The sequence below is a fragment of the Protobothrops mucrosquamatus genome, unplaced genomic scaffold (assembly GCF_001527695.2).
Source record: "Protobothrops mucrosquamatus isolate PMUCROS unplaced genomic scaffold, P.Mucros_1.0 scaffold984, whole genome shotgun sequence".
NCBI lineage: Eukaryota > Metazoa > Chordata > Lepidosauria > Squamata > Viperidae > Protobothrops > Protobothrops mucrosquamatus.
This window is the reverse complement of record NW_015387224.1, coordinates 579,614-599,662: the sequence shown is the minus strand read 5'-3', so window position 1 is coordinate 599,662 and position 20,049 is coordinate 579,614. Positions and strand designations below refer to the sequence as shown.

At 35.1% G+C, this 20,049-nt stretch overlaps 1 protein-coding gene across 1 annotated transcript in view; it reads right to left on the bottom strand.

Annotated features, from left to right (window-relative positions):
- CNNM2 (cyclin and CBS domain divalent metal cation transport mediator 2) overlaps window positions 1–20,049 on the bottom strand; it is a 110,388-nt gene that overhangs the window by 12,124 nt on the left and 78,215 nt on the right. The window contains exons 2-4 of the mRNA XM_015819785.2: window positions 13,791–13,934; window positions 9,411–9,548; window positions 8,432–8,601 (exon numbers count right to left, since the gene is read on the bottom strand). Of these exons, the coding sequence (XP_015675271.2) occupies window positions 8,432–8,601; window positions 9,411–9,548; window positions 13,791–13,934 (452 nt within the window). The remainder of the gene's footprint in view (window positions 1–8,431; window positions 8,602–9,410; window positions 9,549–13,790; window positions 13,935–20,049) is intronic.

Sequence of the window (20,049 nt, the reverse complement as noted above, 5' to 3'; positions counted from 1 at the left end):
CCCACGGGCCGGACTTTGGACATGTCTGCTCTACCACCTACTGCTATCTACCAACAGGAACGATTACCATCAATTACTCCCCTCAACATATTTGGCATTCAGTTTAGTTTTGTATTGCTTAATTTTGACTTTATTATTATAACTTTCACCACACTAGTTCTGGAAATCACACGATTTCCAGCCATCAGAGGCATCTGGTGTAGCACTCTAAAAGTGAAAAATCCTGCATGATTAGAGGTCAGGGTTACACAGGAGGGCTGAGAGCTTCCTTTAGCTGAGAGCTGTCAAGAGTGCCGTGCTTCTCCTCCTTGTTGGGGCCCTGACCAGAGGATAATCCAAACAGCTTTTTCTCCTTCCTCCTATGAGTGTTAGCAGAGATGAATGCTTCTAAAATGGAACAAAGATTTCACAGATGTGAACAAGTGAGATTCACCACTTCAAACATCCTGTTTGGAAAACTGGGATGTTGTTCCCCATCTCCATCATACTTTAGCTTTTGTTCCTGTACACACTTTGTTTAAGAGATACTCCTGCTGAATACATGGGCCTTACTTCAGAATAAATATAATTAGATCAGCACTGCCTCTGTGTTTACCAGTGAGTCAAATCTCAAGGAAAGCAACCAATGGAATGAGCAATTTTATATTTATTGGATAGAGGAATGAAAGAATATTCCAGAATGCTTCTCAATTCAGATTTTTCTCTATATACATACAAACACATGCATGCAGACAGATGCATACATACAGGCACACAGTTTCCCATTTAACTTGCCCTGCAGTCACATGTTCCCTCAACTCATTTGCAAACAGGAGGAAAAGTTGTTGGCTGAAGTTCTCCCTTTTTTAAATCTTTTGCTTGCCAATGGGAATATTGACCTGCTGGTACACTTGTGGACAGTTTTCCACAAGGTCAATATTTTCTTGTCTAATTTACAATATTCTCTTCTAATTTAGAGCAAAAAAAAATTGAGATGCCTGGCTCTCTTATTTACTACACCAAAAGAGCCATGGAGGTCCAGAGTCCACTGGATGGATGGGAGGAGGCAGTCTGCACCAGACAATTGGAGCACAGAAGATCACTGATTTCTGAGGGTTCCTCCTTCATATGACTTTAAATGCCTGTGGCGGGGGGGGGGGAGGTCTTTTGTTGGCAATGAACTGAAAATAAGGTGCCAGCACACCTTAGTCCAACTTCTGCCTCTCAGAAGCAAGCTGCTGACAAGATGGAACTGTCTTGTGAGAACATACCCTTAACAAAAGTAAGTGGGGTGTCTTCATACCACAACAACCAAGACATGTGATAAGCCCTAAAATGGCATTTAAAAGAAAATGAATAGAGAGCTACTAGATCACCAAGAAATACTACATACACGTAGCCACAATTTTCAGAGAATATATCAGGAAAACAAAAGCTCAGAATAAGCTGAATTAGCAAAGGATCTCAGGAATAACAAAAAAGAGATTCTTTGGGTATGTTTAAAATAAAAGAGAAGGCGGCGGGGGGGGGGGAATAGTACATAAGCTGCTAACTGAAGATGGCAAATGATAACAGATAACAAAGGCAGAACTATTTTAGCTTAATCTTCTATGAGAAAAGAGTATGTGTTCCACCAGGGAATTACGAAGAACCCAAGGAAGGAACAGGTTTCCAGTTCAAGCTTGTGAGAAATATTAGCCAGATACTGACCTTGAATGAGTTCAAATCTCCAGGGCCAGATGGATTGCATCCTAGGGAACAAAAGGAAATTGCTGAAGATCTGGCCAAAACTTTGCAAACCAGGTGAAATAACAGATGACTAGAAGAAGGAATGCAGTGTCCTTATAGAAAAAAGGAACTGCAGACCAGTCAGTCTGATACCTGGGAAGATTTTGATTTTAAAGCAATTAATGTTAAGTGGCTTGCTTGAAAATAATATGGAAAATACTAGAAGTTAAGGTGGATTTATTAAGAACAAAACTTTCAAAATTAATTTATTTTTTTACCAGGTAGCTTCCTTTGTAAGACTGTGGAAATGCAATAGGAGTAACATATCTTGACTTTAGCAAAAAATTCATCAACTATTCTATGACAGTCTGATTAGCAAGTTAATTATCAGCTGAATCACAACTCTGTAATATGGATCTACAGATTATTCGAAAACCATTATTGAAACGGAACTGAGTTTCATTTCTCAAACTGAAATGAGATATAAAATGGGATACCAGAAAGCTTAGCCCTGGATTATTTTTCTTAATATTAATGAGTCGAATGAAGGGATTTATAAAATTAATAGATGATGTAAACTGATGTTAATATTCTATAAGATGAAAAGAAAATTCAAAATGATCTTGAGATAAAAGAGAAGTGAATTTAAAAAACATATAGAGGAGAGATTCCTTCTATGGATGGTGAAAAGTTTAGCAGAGATCCAATTTAATTCTGTCATACAGAAATAACTGTGCTGTCTCATTGTCGCAATGCAAACAAGTTTATTAAAGCAAAACCCTAATAATGTTCTCACTACCCAATGATAGTTATCATACATATAAGATTTGTTTAAATAGATGGAGGTTTCATTGTCTGCTCCAACAGGATGTATTACTACAAAATACTGAATACATATTTCCTAAAATTTGCAAGGCGAATTGCATCAGGGATTGAGAATGATGTACTCTGCTTATTTATATGAACAATGGCTCTCTGGAGTGACCTGAATGGGTTAATTAAAAAAAACTAAAGATGTTAAGCAACTTTGCAAAGAGGTTCTAAGTAACAGATGTGGCACCATTATTTTGTTACCAACCAGCAATCATTTATTTGATCCAAATCTAAATGTGTACCCCACTCTAAGTTCAACGGAACTAAGAACAAAGAAAGATCAACAATCTTATTTATGAATCCTGTCCATCAAAGAAAAGAGACACAAGTTTCCATGGAAGGCAAAGGTACTTCCATTTTACACTATAAAATGTAAAAAGCCTCTGAAACATGTCTTGGTCCCAAGCGGGATTCATGAAGTCAATATGATAGAATGTCTTACTGAATGGCAGAAAGATCTCTGCGTGACTGAAATTCAGGATGATCCTAGAAAGGTTTGAAGTTTGAGATAGCTGAAAGTGCAATCCTGTGTAAAGTGTATTCTATGGAACTGAGAAAGGGTAGCTTGGACTTGGTCCTGAAGTGAAAAACGACACAGAATCACCAGGAATCAAGGTGAAATAGTATTTAAGAAACTGAAGTAGGAGTGGTAAGTTGTAGGTTCAGATCTACCCTTAGCTATAGAAACTTAGCAGTGACTTAGAGACTTGTCACTTTCTCTCAGCACAATCTAGCTCACAGGACAGATGGATTTCTCTTTGTAAGCTATATGTTGCTCCTGGAAAAAAGACAAGAAATGTATTCAACAAATAAAATAAATAAATAATTTATATAAATACATAGATATTATTAAAAATGTTATCCTTCTTAACCCATTAATTTTTTCTAATTATTTAGGGGTTGATCTCATTTTCTCTCAAATATTTTTCAGCGTGATCAAAAATTCTAGTAGGACTGGAACAATAGCAGGAATGCAAACTAGATTAAATGAAAGATCAGGAAAAGAATATGATCACAGTTTTAACATGAAGAAAGTTAAAGCCAGTTCTCACAGCATACAGGACTAAGAGTAATGGCCTAAAATCAGTTCATGTTAAATATTAGAAAAATCTTTCTAACCATAAGAGTAGCATAACATAGGAATCAATTATCAAAGGTGATCAGCTCCCCTTTAATTGAATTATTTAAATGGAGGCTGGATATCCAGCTATTGGGAATGCTTTAATTTTAACTCCTGTGTTAAACAGGATTACACCTTGATAGATAAAATTCTGTGAAAGGCAAGGTTCACACATGGCGGTACACCAAAGTTGCTTTGGCTGTGGCTTATTGAAGAAAATGTAGTGGTGAGGTTGCTTATTATTATTATAAGCTAAAACCAAACAAATTACATTATGACTTAGTATAATGTGTGAACCCAACCAAAATCTCTATGGAAGTTCTAACTCTCAGAATAAAACCTTACTCTAGTCTATGCCAAGAATTCACCCCATCAAGCATAGAACACATGTGAGGAACTATACAAAGAGATCATTAAAAGTATCATAGCTGTATTACCATAAATACCGACCTAAAAGAGACTTCAGCAATAGATAATGGTACAATTTCTGTAAGTACAAATTCTACAAAGCTGTTAAGTATACTGTTACATATTTCTACATAAACATTAAAAGTTTTTCTGATCCAAATACAATTGAGGCCTTCTATGAAAACCTTCAGCATGTAATACAGACAGTATCTTTCTTTCTTTACAAAACATTTTAAGGTACTTTGGATTAATAGACAGTAATTGAACCAAAACTACCCAGTGAACTCCATGACTAAGTGGGGATCTGACAACTACCACTGATTCTCAAACCTAGCCAAATAGAGATTACAGTATATGAGTTGGCAATTCTAGGGTTCAACCATTGGTTTGATGGACTGTACTACATTATGTTTTACCCTCTTGCAGCTTTCACAAGGTTTGCATGAGTAGTATAGAAACCACCATCCTCTTTAAAATGCAACTATCCCTTCAACGGATCAAAAATCTTAAGAAGGATTTACAATGCCTAATTTACACTGCAAGTTATTTCCTTTACACTTTGATATGAGGTAATAAAACAATGACTAAATATAGCAAATTAGAGAAAAATAGACTCAGCACAGAGGCAGGTAAAATTCTTTTGAGTTACAAAATAAATTTTAAGCAGCATTAAAAATCTTCCAAGTCAGAGTCTAAATTACTGACCTAAATCTTTTCCTGAAGCTTTAGCTATAAGGGTTCTTTTTGAACAATAAGTTCTGGATGTGGAATAGCAAATGAGTCTTTAATGTTAGATCCTGGAAATGGAACCTTGCCATCTTGGAACTCCCAAAGCATCACAAAGCTTTCTCTCAAGCTTGACTTCACATTCTCTCTTCTGCTCTGCTCGAAGGCAGATTTACAACAAGCCTATAAAAGGGTGGTACCCATTCTTTGGATTCAAGGACACTTGATACAAATGAAATGTCTTCATACAATGCTGTATATAATGAGGATTGAGTTATACATCTCTACTGGGGCTAGGCAAGTAATGCCATTGCAGGGGGGTGTTCCTGGACTCACTGCTCCTGCTTAATGAGCAGATATAGCCATGGCAAGGGGATGCTTTGTACAGATTTGTTTTGTGCACCAATAGCACTCTTTTCTGGACCAAGAGGCCTTGCTCACAATCACTCATATAAATTACCTTCTGGCTGCATTATTGTAAAGCTCTAAAGCTGCCCTTAAAGTCCACTTGGAAGTTACAACTGGCCCAGAACACAGCGGTGTCTAGAGCAGTGGTTCTCAACCTATGGGTCGCGACCCCATTTGGGGTCGATCGACCATTTCACGGGGGTCGCCATGCAAGGCTGTCCGCCATTTTTTTCCTCTTTTCCGGCGGGTGCCTTACCTCCCTTGGGCTGGGCCAGCTGGTGGTCGGCCTGCTCTGTCTCTGCCGCTTGCCAGCTACGCCTCGGCCGGCGCAGGGGACGGAACCATGCATGCGCAGCGCTCCCGGGCAGGGAAAGTCCTCGACATACGACCGGTTGGGTAGTCCTCAACTTACAACCGGTTTAGTCCTTGACTTACAACCGGTTTAGTCCTCGACTTATGACCGGTTTAGTCCTCGACTTACGACCGGTTGGGGGTCGCGGCATTAAAAAGGTTGAGAACCACTGGTCTAGAGTATTAGGTGCCCATAGGCTCACCTATGTTATACCTTTATTGTATGAGCCGCACAGGCTCCCTGATTTCTTTCAGGTGTCATTCAAGCTGATGGTTATTGCCTTTAAAGCCCTATAGGCCATGGGACCTGATTATTTGTGAGGCCACCTCTCCCTAAGAATATACACCCATTAGATCAGGTAGGATGGGCACGCTCTAGGTCCCCTCCCTGAAATCTAGTGGGATCTTGGAAGCATGCCTTTTCTGTGGCTGCTCCTACTTTTTGGAATACCCTTCCACTGGTGATTCAACAAGCCCCCACCATTCTAGTCTTCCTGAAGGCCATTAAAACTTCACTTTTTATGGAGGTGCTGACATTGTGCACATAGAAGTTATGGAAGGACTACAGTTGAGCCTGCTGTGAGGCATCTCAAGTGGGACATAATGATAATTATGGTCCATTTAGTGAACTTCCAAGAGCACCTAGATTAATTCTTCAATCTTATACACAGCCAAATTCTGTATGCAGCATGTAGAGTACAGCAATAAATGGTAAGAGTATACTATCAAAACCAGTTCCCTCTCCAGCTATAGCACTTATTCCCTATTGCTTTCATTTTACAATCTGTTTGTTTCCCCACTGTATTATTCATTATGTAACACACTATTGGATTACTGTCTGGACTTTTTTTTATTTCTTGTAGGCCTTTGGCTATAACAAAGAATTTATTCATTCAAAACTAGAGGTGACTTAAGCAGATAAATGACTCAAGAATAGACTATGATTCAGTATACAAGAGAAGCAAAATAAAAATAAATATGCTCTTTACACAGAAATCCTTTTTTAAATAAAAAGTTATATATTTTATAAAAGCTCAATAAGATCAGATTTGCAACTTTTTTCTTCATGACTAATTTTAAAGGCTTTTAAAAATACTTTAGAAAAACAAGTTAAACTGCAATTATAACATAAAATACATTAAATCGTATCTTGACAATATTTCAAATTTCGTTCAGGATTTAATGACCTTCATGCTATTTTGGGCAACCAAAGATAGGCTTCAGAATTCATAGTTCATTTTTCTCTGTAAAAATAACATCTGCATAGGTATCTGAAGAAACAAATTTGTATAAATCAATTTTTATCAGTGAAGATAATGCTCCTAACAAACATTCAAACTACCTTGTTAATTGATGTGTGGAAATATCAAAACCATAATAGCTAAGGAGAAATAGTGTAGAAAATTTCAGTTTTGTTCAAAAACACCAAATTAATGCATTAAACTAAATACCGGTAGCATTGTCAACAGCAAATCTAAAGACCAAAATATTGTTTTTGTTTTCTGCCTTCATTTGTTTTAAAAGCAAACCAGTAGATGGTGCTGTTTGCTTACTACAGTGTACATAATTGTTTAGTTTATTAGGCAAAACTAAGATTAGTCCAATTCATATTACAGATTACCCATAAAATAATACCACAAATTAATAATTTGCATACTAGGATTGCATTAAAATGTCATCTCTTCTGGTTATTGATCTAAAAATATTTAGTTTGGGAGAAAGAGTGATTTTCAAGCTTATTTCCTGCTTAATTGTTTTCAATCTGTTCCCACTACTTTTTAGAATAATTTGGTTTTCACTCTACTTTAATTATGTCAAAAACCAAAACTCAGATAACATTACCTTCCAGATGTTGCTTACTTACAATTCTCAGTATCCTTAGCCAATGTAGTTAGCAAGGGGAATGATGACTTGAAAACATGTACAGGGACTTAAATTATGTAATTAAGTGGATTATTTTAATGGTTCATTAAAAGTAGTTAATATTAATTAGGAGTATGTCTAATATTGTATGATGAATAACTGAATAAGAATGTAATACATGGCCCTGGTTTTATACAGGCTAATTTTTTCACCTTTTCTTCAAAAGGGTCAACAGCAATTTCTTCGGTCATTTTCAGATTGTGCCTTTTTCTTTCATCTCATGCTTTATTGTAATGGAATGTATGAAAGATCTTGGGGAAAAAGAGGAGGAGATGCTGCCTAGGAAGCAATCAGACAAGAGAAGCAGGAGCCTGCAGTCGCTTTATGTCAGAGAAACTTAAGAAAGACCCACTTTAATGGACCAAGTAGTGAAATTTGTGTCTTCAGACTTGCAAGATTCTATTAACATAGCCTTACAATAAAGTAGAATTAGTTCATTTTCAAAATTTTAATACAAACATAATAATTTTATTGAAAATTGATTTTTTCCACCGTGGCTCAATTTCCCATTAAATAAGATGGCATCGATTGAAATCTTTCTAAAAGAATGACTCAGACTGGAACTATGGAAGGAGGAAGTATTATCTTGACTTTTGCCCTCTTCCTGATATTTTAAACCAGCTCAGCTCCATCCTCCCACTATCTGCACTGAAAAAAGAGCTCCCATTCTTACTAATGGACCCTTTGCCAATATCTCTGAAGCTGCCATTTGTTTTTTAAAAAGCCATTCACTCACTATTAGGATGAAGGGTATCTTGCTTAACTAAATCTTAGGTTGCATAATGCAGGCAGAACAAGTAACAAGGTAATACAGGAACTATGATGACCCTTCTGACATTAGACACTGTCACTGAATAGTCATGCTAGTCAGATGAGAGTTACAGGAGAAGCAAATGCTTATAATGATAGTCTGACCTGTAAAATTAGAATGAAGTAATCAATAGGTTTGTTTCGCTGATAGAGGTAGTATTCGGGGGCTTTCTTGTTTTTATCATCATACTTCAGCTCCTGAATAACATTGGGATGCTTTAGTAGCCTCAGGAGGATCTTTTCAGACATTTGGGATGGGCCAAATGCTTCAACCTCTGAAAACACAAAAACAACTTGATTGATAACGTATAGCACATTTGTTAAGACATAATACATTGATTAGCACATTATTAAAATAAATACAAAAGTAGAATGGCAAATATCTCAGGCCAACACATCTCTGTTAACTTATTATCTCTGTCCTCTGCCATGTTCACCATGTCCATGTCACTGCTCAGACTGCCCAAGAATTTATCAATCCATCTGGGCAATAATAGACTGCAGGTACCTGTCTATTCATTAAGTGAGACCAGAAGTGGAGAAAGCAATTAAAGAAGATATCTTTCTTCTGTTTTTTGTTGGCTACTCCACCTGGAAATTCGACCTAAAATATTTTTCCTCCCAAAAGGAAAAAGGCACACATATAAAAGAAAAAAGGAAACTGTGGAGAAGGCAGGAAGAGAAAAGGGAAAGATTTATCTTGAATGAACAGGATTCAGTCCTGCACTTTTGTTTCATTCCAGCAACTATTTTTAATTAAATGAAAGACAAAGAAAGTTACATGACTTTCCTAATGGAATCCAGTTCAGTTTTAGCCTGATCAAGTCTATGAAAGTAATGTGATGCTGCTCCTTACCCTGACCCTCTCAAACAATTTTAAGTTGTACTAGCTCTATTTCTGTTAAACTCTCAGAATTTCTATCAGCACTGACCATAAACTATAAGAGAAGAGAATATAATGAACGAGACACAATATACAATTCCCTAACACAGCTTCCCTACCCCATCCACTATTTCATCGATTCTGTTAACCATTTAGCAGTTAGATCCTAATGTGATAAGAACTTTAATAAACCACACTTGCCTGTTGCTAGGAAACGATGCATTGCCAAAAGCAATTGTGGTGAGATTTTAACCTTCATTTCACTATCTGTCTGTTTGAAGGCAGAGAAATCCTGTTTTCTCTCCCGGTGGGCTACTTTCTTTTTGGTCTTGTTATCAGCTAGAGATAAAACAAATAAAATATTCATTACATTTCATTCCAGTGTTTACCTTGTGATTCCATTTTTAACGTTGATACACAATTATTACAAGCTGTTGTTATTTACACAAATAGAAGTTCACAAACCTCTGAGAAACTCCATCCATCTAATTAAAAGTTTGTGATATCGAGTAACTTCTGATAAAAGTCTTTACCTTATCAAAGCAAGCTACTGCGTAAATTAATGTAAGATCTGTTTTTATTAAGTTAACATGTAAAGACCTGTTAGAGTGTTCCCAACTGCTGCTTTTCTGCATTAAAAATTAGGGCAGTGAGGCATAAATTATGGCACTGAGGAAGTGTTCCTGGCTTTACAAATAATGACAACAGTGAGGAAAAGAGATAATCGGCAGAAAATAATCCAACATTCCTTTGAATAGTGATAGACAAAAAAAATATTTGGCATTTTTGTTTCTCTTGTACCAGCACGTTTTATGCTAATAGGAAAACTGCATTAATTTTAATGGTGTCACAGGATCAGATGAAACTGTTGGCTATTTTTCATGTACAAAATAAGGAGAGCTTCATACAATCATAGCTAAAGATCTAAATAGATTGAAAATCTTCTAGGAGGGAAGTGTTTAATGAAATGAGTGTTGCAAATGTCTGATGATTGTGCATAAAAATGACGAGCCAATATGAAATTAAGGAAACTGTGCTGTAATAGGCATATTTAAATATGCTTATAGAATATAGAAACACAGAACACTGATGGCAGAAAAAGACCTAATAGTCCATTGAGTCTGCCCTTTGAGTTTGTATTTTCTTTTCTTTTACAACTGATTCTTTTTAGACATAATCTTAAATTTACCAAATATTTCAGACTATTATCGGTATAACAAACTACGTGCAATATATACAGCAAATCATACAGGCTTTCAGTATTTCTAATTTTGTAATTTGTTATTTTTGTAATTTAATTTATAATTTAAATTAGTAATAGAAAGTTTAGAGCATGGTGTCCAACCTTTTGATTTGTCTGTGCCACTGAGTGAAGAACTGTTTGGGGCGACATATAAAATATATAATATAGTTAATGTATATAAAATATATAATGATGTTAAAAGTTTATGATCTTGTGGGGATGCATTATTAGCTGTTCAGGGCCTCATGTGGTCCAGGGGGCACAGGTTGGACCCACCTGGTTTAAAGGGCAACCTGCTATATACCTTGTAGTGCAGATTACATTTTAAAATGGTAACATCAACTGTACTAGAAGGATTGTCCTAAGCAGATTTTGTCAAACATATTCTTTTTAAGAAGTTTATAACTATGAAATTTTTTAGTATGCCATCTTCTGAAAATAAAATTTGACTGCAGCAAGCATTAACTATTGTCTAGATCAGGGGTAGGCAACCTTGGCTCTTTTATGACTCGTGGACGTCAACTCCCAGAATTCCTGAGCCAGCATGGCTCAGTATGGAAACCTCCCTTTTCCATCAGCGTGGCTGGCTCAGGAATTCTGGGAGTTGAAGTCCACGAGTCATAAAAGAGCCAAGGTTGCCTACCCCTGATCTAGATATTGTGGGTTGAAGCTGTTTTTTAGTATATGTTAAGATTAGCTAATGTCAGACATGGTTTATCATACTGAGTGTTGCCTTTTAACAAAATGTATATATCTTTGGGGATTGTGTTATTATGTTATTTTCATATACACTTTTTTCATAAAAGAAGTATTGGGTGGAATCTGATATCAGGTAAAATTTGCCTGAGAAACAGACTTTTTCTTCCTCAGCTCTTCTCCACAGCCAGAGAATTCCTCAACTCTCTCATGATTCCAGAGGACTTGTGAAGGAGGCTGCAAAAGGAAGGACCCTACTCTGACCCCCACATAAAGACATTATGGAAACAGTTCCCTAAACCAAACAGGAAACAGGATTAGATTAACTAATTTTATATCACGGTAAGGCTACATTAACAGAATCTTGCAAATCTGAAGGCACAAACTTCCTCCTGCCATATCACCATATTGATGCTGGACACCCGATCGGCATAGCCCACTGCAGCCCAGAACTCCTGAGCTCAAGCGATCCGCCAGCTTCAGCCTCCTGAGTAGCTGGATTACAGGCTCACGCCACTGCCCCCGGCTAACTTCCTCCTGCCACTTTTAACTGATTGATCCATCAGGAAGGGTCATTTCTAAATTTCTTTCTCTAATGGTTAAGCCACTGGGGCTCTTGCATCTCTTGTCTGTTTCCTAGGCAGCATCTCTTTCCTTTTTCCTCCAAGGTCATTCACACATTCTATTACATCAGAAGGGCCTTTGTACAACTTTGTATTGGGTGCCAGTTGCACCTGTTCCTGGATCATGAGGTACTGCTCACAATTACTCACTTCGTGGTCATCTCCCAAAAGGATTACTGTCATGCTGCTGCCTTTGAAGAGCATCCAGAAACTCCAGCTGCAATGGCATGGGCAATGATATATGTCTCTAGAAAGACACATTATACCTTTGATCTGTGAGTTTTCATTGGTTACCAATTTGACTCTTGGTCCAATTCAAGGTGCTGTTTTTGATCTTCAAAGCCCTACATGATATGAGGCCATATTATCTGAGGGACTGCCTCTCCCTGATTACATCTACCCATCCCATCAAGTTTGGCAGGAGAGTCATGCTGCAGGTCCCATCAGCTAAAAAAATTCTGTCTGATGGGGCCTAGGAAAAAAGCCTTTTCTGCCACAGCACTTGCCCTTTGCGATATTATTTGCCCTGAAGTGGTAGCCCCAACCCGTATGGCCTTCCTGAAAGCTCTCAAAACATGCTTTTTGCATCAGGCCTGGGGATCCCCTTCCAGTAAGGAGCCTGTACTGTGGCTACATCATGCATATCATTCAGATTTTGACCCTCTTGCAATCTTGGTTTTAATAATTAATTGTTTTTAACAAAACAATTTTAACAAATTAAATAATTAATTTAGTTGATATTATAACATGTGTAAACCAGTGGATTTTAGGGATGCTGCCCAGAGTCATCTTGTGTGAGATGGGCAGCTATGTAAATCTGATAAAACAAACATTAACAAACAGCATTCATGTAGAAAAGGTATAGCTGAAGAGATTTTAATAGGAGCCTAAGATATATCACAGTAAGCAACTTGAATAATTGAGTAGAAAATATCCCAAAGAAAGGCTAGCACAATGGTCCCAGCAAATTGTTGCCTACAGATCATTGCAGAAACACTAGAACCTCCTTAATTGACTGCATAAGGTTATATCTCCAAAGGTGATCTGCTCGGTGCCCTGTTCTTGAACTATTTAGGAAGTTACTGTATATACTGTGAAGTTTGTTTACAACTAGTGCAGTTGTTTCAGCAGTAGTAGAATATGTATAGCTACACCTTCAGCAGCTTGGCTGCTGCCTAAATCACTAGCTACAGCTTGAGGATAGGACTATATCAAATCCATTGAGGAAGAAAACCCATTAGTGGAAGATACTCCTGTCCAGGAAAAAGTATAACTGGTATACTAACAAATGTTCCAGGTCACAGAACTCATTTGGGCCTCCAATGATGGTAAACCACAATCACATACTGAAAAACACACCCTCCCAACCGAGGCTCTGTGTTGTCAGGATTCAGATCTGTATTTGCATTTATTACTGAGTTCAGCATCTGAAAATATGCTTGACCAGATATGACAGCATAACAAAAATACATGTACATTTTCCAAAATGTCTGCAGCCCAATCTACATTGTTTTTTTACAACTGTCTGTCTCTTTTCCACAACAAACTGCAGTGATGGCACATGAGGTACTACAAACCATGCATTGCAGTAGTAAAAATTTTCTGACATTTTCAGAGAAGACATACAGTGCTTCTGAGGGCTAATCCAAGCCATTTTGCTGCCTAATTCTTGACAATATTCTTACACTCTCAAATACCATGTATAGGAGACAACTAGAAGAAAGGTAACAGATCATTTTAAAGCATCAGACTAAATTAAAAGGTATAAAATTGATCACTTATTGTGAAAATTTGATCCTTTATCTTCTAAAATAGCTGTCTATTGATAAGACTGTCTCCTTTTGTTATGATATAGAGGCAGTCACATGCATTTTGAATTAGGCCAGGCTTTCAATTTTAGTTCACATTTAATTCATCTCAAAATGTAATTTACCTCAAAAAGTAAAAAGACAGAAAACTTTATTACAAGAAGGCCTTTATAAAATTCTGAGGGCAAACACTGTGGTGCTTAATACTCACTGTAGAGATCTGTTTCATCTAGAATCTCAGATTTGATGATCTCTTCAATTACATCTTCCAAGGTAACAATGCCCAAGACTTCATAAAAAGGATCCCCTTCCCCTTCATTATTCACCCGCTGCACAATTGCCAAGTGAGATTTACCTGCACAAAGTAGCAGACCAAGAAATTAGAATTTAGAGCAGATTGATTACCTTGTCAGTTCCAAAATGATACAGATGAATCTTGTAATGCAACAACATATAATTTAAGAGATACTGATGCTTAAAAAACCAACAAAACCAGAAATCTATCTAAAAGTTTACCAAACATTTTTAGAGGCAATCATAACTAAAGAGATTTGTTTTTCTTGTTGGGTACCATAGGAAGTAGGGTTACTTGACTAGTGACATTAATTAGGTAGTTGGAATCAATTTTTCAACATTTTGTTTGAGAAGGTTGGATATGGAATTAAGGAGCAAAATCAACATATTATTTATAAAGCAGCAAAAAAAGGAAACAGGAAAAACCACATTACTCTAGATTAGCAGTTTTCCTAAATTATGGCAGTACAATTTGGAAGTGCTCTGAGAATCACAAAATGGGGGGAGGGAAGCATAGGAGGTCCCCAAATTATCTAATCCTATTAAGATTTTTCACCTTGTAGAACATTAAGTCAAGTAACAAGGAACAGATGATATCCCTGATATTTCAACTATGCTAAGAAAAATTGAGTTCAAGCGTCTTTAATCACTTCACAAAGATCATCACCATTATATATCAAATGCAACAGAATTTGATTTGTTTGTATCCAAAATATATAAAATATATTAAACAAAACAAGCCTAAACAGCATAAATACAATTAAAGCAATATCCAAACATCAAAGCACAAACAAAGTTTAATATTAAAATAGAAATTTAAACATCAGAGATTAATATTTTTGTAAGCTACCCAGAGTCACTAGTAGCAAGTAGGCGGACATATAAATTCAAATTAATAAATACATAAATAAATAGCATACTATCTTCCAAAAAACCTCTGACACAAAATCTAATTTGTACTAAATTATGTATGCATATTCTAAAATGATTTGCCCCAATTCCAGCTTATGAATCTAGAAACTGACAATTTTTTTCAATAAACTTAACATTGTTTTCATCAATTGCCCTCTCCTTAGAAAAATGATATTCCATTTAAATTATTAATTATGATGTGCTATACCATTCATCTAGAAACAGTTGAATTAGATCAGTTGAGATTTTAGAGAATCAAAACATTTTTTACTAAATGGCAGGTAAGGATTGCATTTTGTTAAGAACAAATAATGACTGAAGATTAAATATGACATTAATTAATGGTTGTAACTTAAGTGAATAACTATCTGTGTATCAGCCTTTTGGCCACAGTAAAGGCATGGAGAATCCACTTATGCTGTTTAGTTGTCAAATTTCATGTACTTGTATGTAGTTCAAGAGAATATTATAGACTATAGAAGATTATTTCAATAAATGATTATTTCAGCAAGATTACCATAGACCTAGATTTGGAAAGATTTGACATTATTCATTGTGAAGGAATGGTTGGTGAAGATAATAGATCTTGCTGAAATAGATAAACTGACTTCTTTGATTAGAGAAAAAGCATTATGTACATTTATTGGTGACTGAAAGCCTCATGGATTTTTTGGGTAAAAATGAAAAAAATGAACCAAAAATGACTTATGGTTTTGATGATTAGACAGGATAGATTATAGAAAGAAGGTAACTTTAGAGAGAGGTCAAATATCTTTGTACATATAACTGTTATGAATAATATTGGAAGTTACTTCTTCATATATTTTTTCTTTCTTTTCTACTTTTCTTCTATTTTTCTTTTTTGCAATTTTTCCTTTATTTTTCTCTCCCTACTTTATATTAGTTTGCTAGTTTTTTTCTTCCTGTTCAAAAGTTTTAATTAAAAATTATAGAAAAAGAGATATTAACCTCTGAGAATTTTACTTTTAGTCACACAGTCATATTTATATGGTTCACTACTTTCTCCCAAACTTAGTAAATATAGAACAGTGGAGAAACATGTGTTTTAAAGAAGCATTATCTTTATTATATCCCAACAAAATGGTGATTTTGACAGTTCTTATCTATAGAAATATAATGGAGTCCAATTAATTCTAAATATTATGTCAGTTCATTAAAGAACAATACTGATAATCCTCATTTACCAACTGGAATTAGGACTGGTCACTCAATTACTAAGTAGTGTGGTAGTTAAGCATGATATTACGTGACTGTGCCAACTTACAACCTCAATTCCAGCAGATCTGACTGTGGTTGTGAATCACTATGGGTTGTTAAACACAACATCACACATGCTAGTTGCAAGTGTCTGAATTTTGATTATATGACTGCTAGGACATGATGTAGACCGCAACTTTGAGAGCCAGTTGTTTCTATTTTCAGCATCACTGTAAGTTTGACTGGTCACCAAAGAAGTGGTTGACAATTGAGGACTACCTGTAAACTAATTGATATATGACTAATCACATTAAAGTATTCCTTTAGGTGCTTATTAACTAACAACAGCATACTTATCCAGAATTAAAAAATAACTGAATTCAGACACTCACTCTTTAATTCTATTCTAGGTGTTAGATTACTACCTAAATGGCAGATGCAAGGGGGGGAAAAGACATTTGTTTAAGTAAGAATTTGATTCAAATATCTTAGGCTTATTGAACGAGCAATCAAAATATCCTATTCAAGTAAATGGATGTTTAAAGAATGAAGATATTCTGGAAACAGAAGATCAGGGAGAAGACCTTAATAATTGACATAGATACTGCATCAGGTCAAAATAATTCAGTTCACTAAACTTCACATCTGCTTTCCCAGGGACCTAACATAAGCAAATTCTTTGAGAATGCTGTCTGCTGAAAGTTAAATTCTTTTGCTATTCCCAGCTTGTGATCATTTAAAAGGAATTTTCCAAAGCAAGGTCTAATATTAGACTCAAAATGAAGTTTCCATTCCACTTACGCGATATTCTCACCAAAGTAACTAATATATAATCTGATTGTCTTGGAGCTACTCGTTTAGATGCAGATGACCATACTTCAAATACCAACTGAACCATACTGACAAAGTTTGTCTCAAAGAAACCTTTACAGCATGAATTGTTATTAGAATCATAATTTGCATTTATAATTATGTACAGTATCACAAACATCATTAGGCCATAAAAAATGAAAACCCTTCCTTACATAATTATATTTTGTTATCAATTTGCAATCCATGGTCTCTCAGAAGCAATATAAGTTCTAGTTATTCTAATTGTTTCAAAGAAAGACAATAGAGATTTATTTGGTAACAGAATACCAGAGTGCAGATACAAGTAAAGATATGGAATCATTTTGACTTAAACTACCCATTTGAATAAAGTTTACATTTTAAATTTGAAGTCAATAAAACATATTAATGAAAACAAATAACACAGTTTCATAAAGATTCACTACCCTTAATTTTGTATATTATACTTTGATACTTTAAAACAGTAAATAAGAAACATGAATAGTTTACATTTTATTCCAATCTTTAATAATATATATATTTGCTCTTTTATAGCTTTATAGAAATTAAATTACTTTTAGAAGAAATAAAATATACATTGTGATATCACTAAAAGGATTTTTTTCAACGTGCAAATATTAGGAAAAAAATATTGGACCTCTACATCAAACTAAAGCTATTGAAATGTTAGTTAGTGTGGGTTGTTACAATCCTAATAGCTAATTTGCAGTGTAATGAACAGTTTATTTTACTTCTATCTCTCAAAAGTGTGGGGGTTAGGGGACGGAAATGAATGATCCGGACTGCAGCACTTTTTAGATATGTTGTATATAGTATGTTTAGGTGTGTGTCATGTATGTGTTCACTTTGAGAGCGGGCAACTAAATTTCATTTTTGATGTGTCCCGTTGTGCCCACAGTAAAAAAAATGACAATAAAGGTTATCTTATCTCTTCTTCCCAGGAATGTGTTTTGACGTGGCTGCATCTAATGCAATAGTGTAAAAAGCAGCAATACAATATATATTTGAAATGGATGGGAGTTATCATTGTGTAGTTTTACATAGGATTTGGGTAATTATTGCTGAAAGATTCATGAAGCATGTGCCAAAGATTTAGATACAGAAATGAAGCACAGTATGTTTTATTGCTAAATTAATCAACAGAGCATATACTTATTAATTAATGAGGAACAGTTTTAATAAATAGGAAATTTTAAAAGATTACAGACTACCTAACAACTACCTATGTTGTTTTGTATTGAAGTTATCTATGCAAACGCATTGTCAGACAAATCATGTTTTTTTGGAGTAACAAGTAGGTTTATATGTAAATGTGTCTGCATATATAAATACATGTCTATTTAATAAAGAAGGTTAGTGATGAAGTTGAGAAGGTGAAGGAAAGGTTTTTAAAGTTCTCTGAAAAGAATCAAGATGGGTTCTTCACTTTAATAGTTAACAAAATTATAGAACTTAGAACTTGTGGCATGTTTGTCAAAAGGAAATTTAAGAACTACTTAATGTTATATATTTTTTCTTCATTCCACTTGGTTATCATTGAAAGCTATTGGAACAAACAAGCAACCCCCCCCTTGACATTATACAAATATATATAGTTTATTAAATAGCTCTCTGCCCATACAGCTGACACCCAACTTTCCCACTCCCACATTAAAATATCACTAATTCTGGAGATCTGACAATTGTCCAAACTGAGAAAGGAAGTGGAAAATGAGCAAAATATTAGAAAGACCCTGAAGAGAATGAAACTATTTTTTCTTTAGATGCTTAGAAAAGAACTGAGATAGACAAGCTGAAATAATGGAAATGTTTTCTATGATTCTTAAAATGAAATAATGTGTACAAAAGGGTATTATTTATAAAAAACATACTTATAATGGAACAAGAGAAGTTCTCATAGAAACCTAAATCCTTCAATATGTCAGCATAGTACTTTTGTTGTTGCTGATTAATTTCACTGGACCCTGCGATGATGGATAGGAATTCTGAAAGATAGCTTTACATTCTATTATCCCCTGAGAACCCATAGTCCATTTTCTTTCTAAGTTAATAAAAATTACTTATAATTATTACTTTACTCTGTCAGTCAGACTTGCCAATTTGGTGCCATTTTGTATTTTGAGATCAATATCTTAAGAAAATAGGGGGGGGGGGAATAAATGGGGAGAAATAAGAAACCAAAAAGAATCTGCACATTAATACCAGTGGTACCCTATTGGAAATCAAAGAAACAAAACTTTCTGTTTGACATTACTTTTTCTTTTATTTGTAAAGTTCCCAATGATGTACATGCTCAAACAGTTTGGTATGAAAGTACTGCCACTTAGTCATTCATCTGATGCGTGCAATTCCATAAATAAAAGGCATGATTAAACTTTTAAAATCAGGAAATGAAATTTACTGGCTTTACCAAATGAAATCTGATGGAGGACTGCAATAGATTGCTGACCTAGTTCAGGATCTTAGGAGTCCCAAAAGTGTTGCCTCCTGGATTCATTGCCAATACTTCTCAATTTTCTATTATCAATTGCCATTTCAAATAATATAAGGTTTCTACATACCGTAGATAGCACTGTTATATAGAAAAAAGATGCCAATAATGTGTGTATTTTTATATTTTTTCCAAATTTGCCTTTTACAACATGGGAACCAACCTTGCTGCTAGGCAAGAAAAAAATCTATATACCTAATTAAGAGGGTGAAACCAAATAAATTCAAATCTCAACTCGGTGCTATATGGAGGATATATTCATTAAATATATGTTTTGAGAAATATTTTTTAAGAGCAGCCAGTAAATGCTGCTAATTATGCAAAAATGTAATCTGTTACTTTCACCCATCGAGCTTATAAAAAAAAACATCCAAAGCAAATGAAATAAGGGACCTAATAATATTAAGTAACATTTTTTACTTTTAGTTTTTCAAGCAAACATATTTATTTTTGACATCAATATGCAATATAATCAGAAATGTGATGGATAGATACCCTCTAGTACAGGGGTGTCCAAACTTTTTTCAAAGAGGGCCAGATTGGATGAAGTGAACATGCTGGAGGGCCGAACATTTTTCCAAACATTCTTTGAACCATTACAAATAAATGCAAATGAATTATTTTATGCCAATTAAATTATTTTTTGCTATTAATTTACTGAATTATTAATTTACTGAAAATACTAATTGAAATCATATTTGAT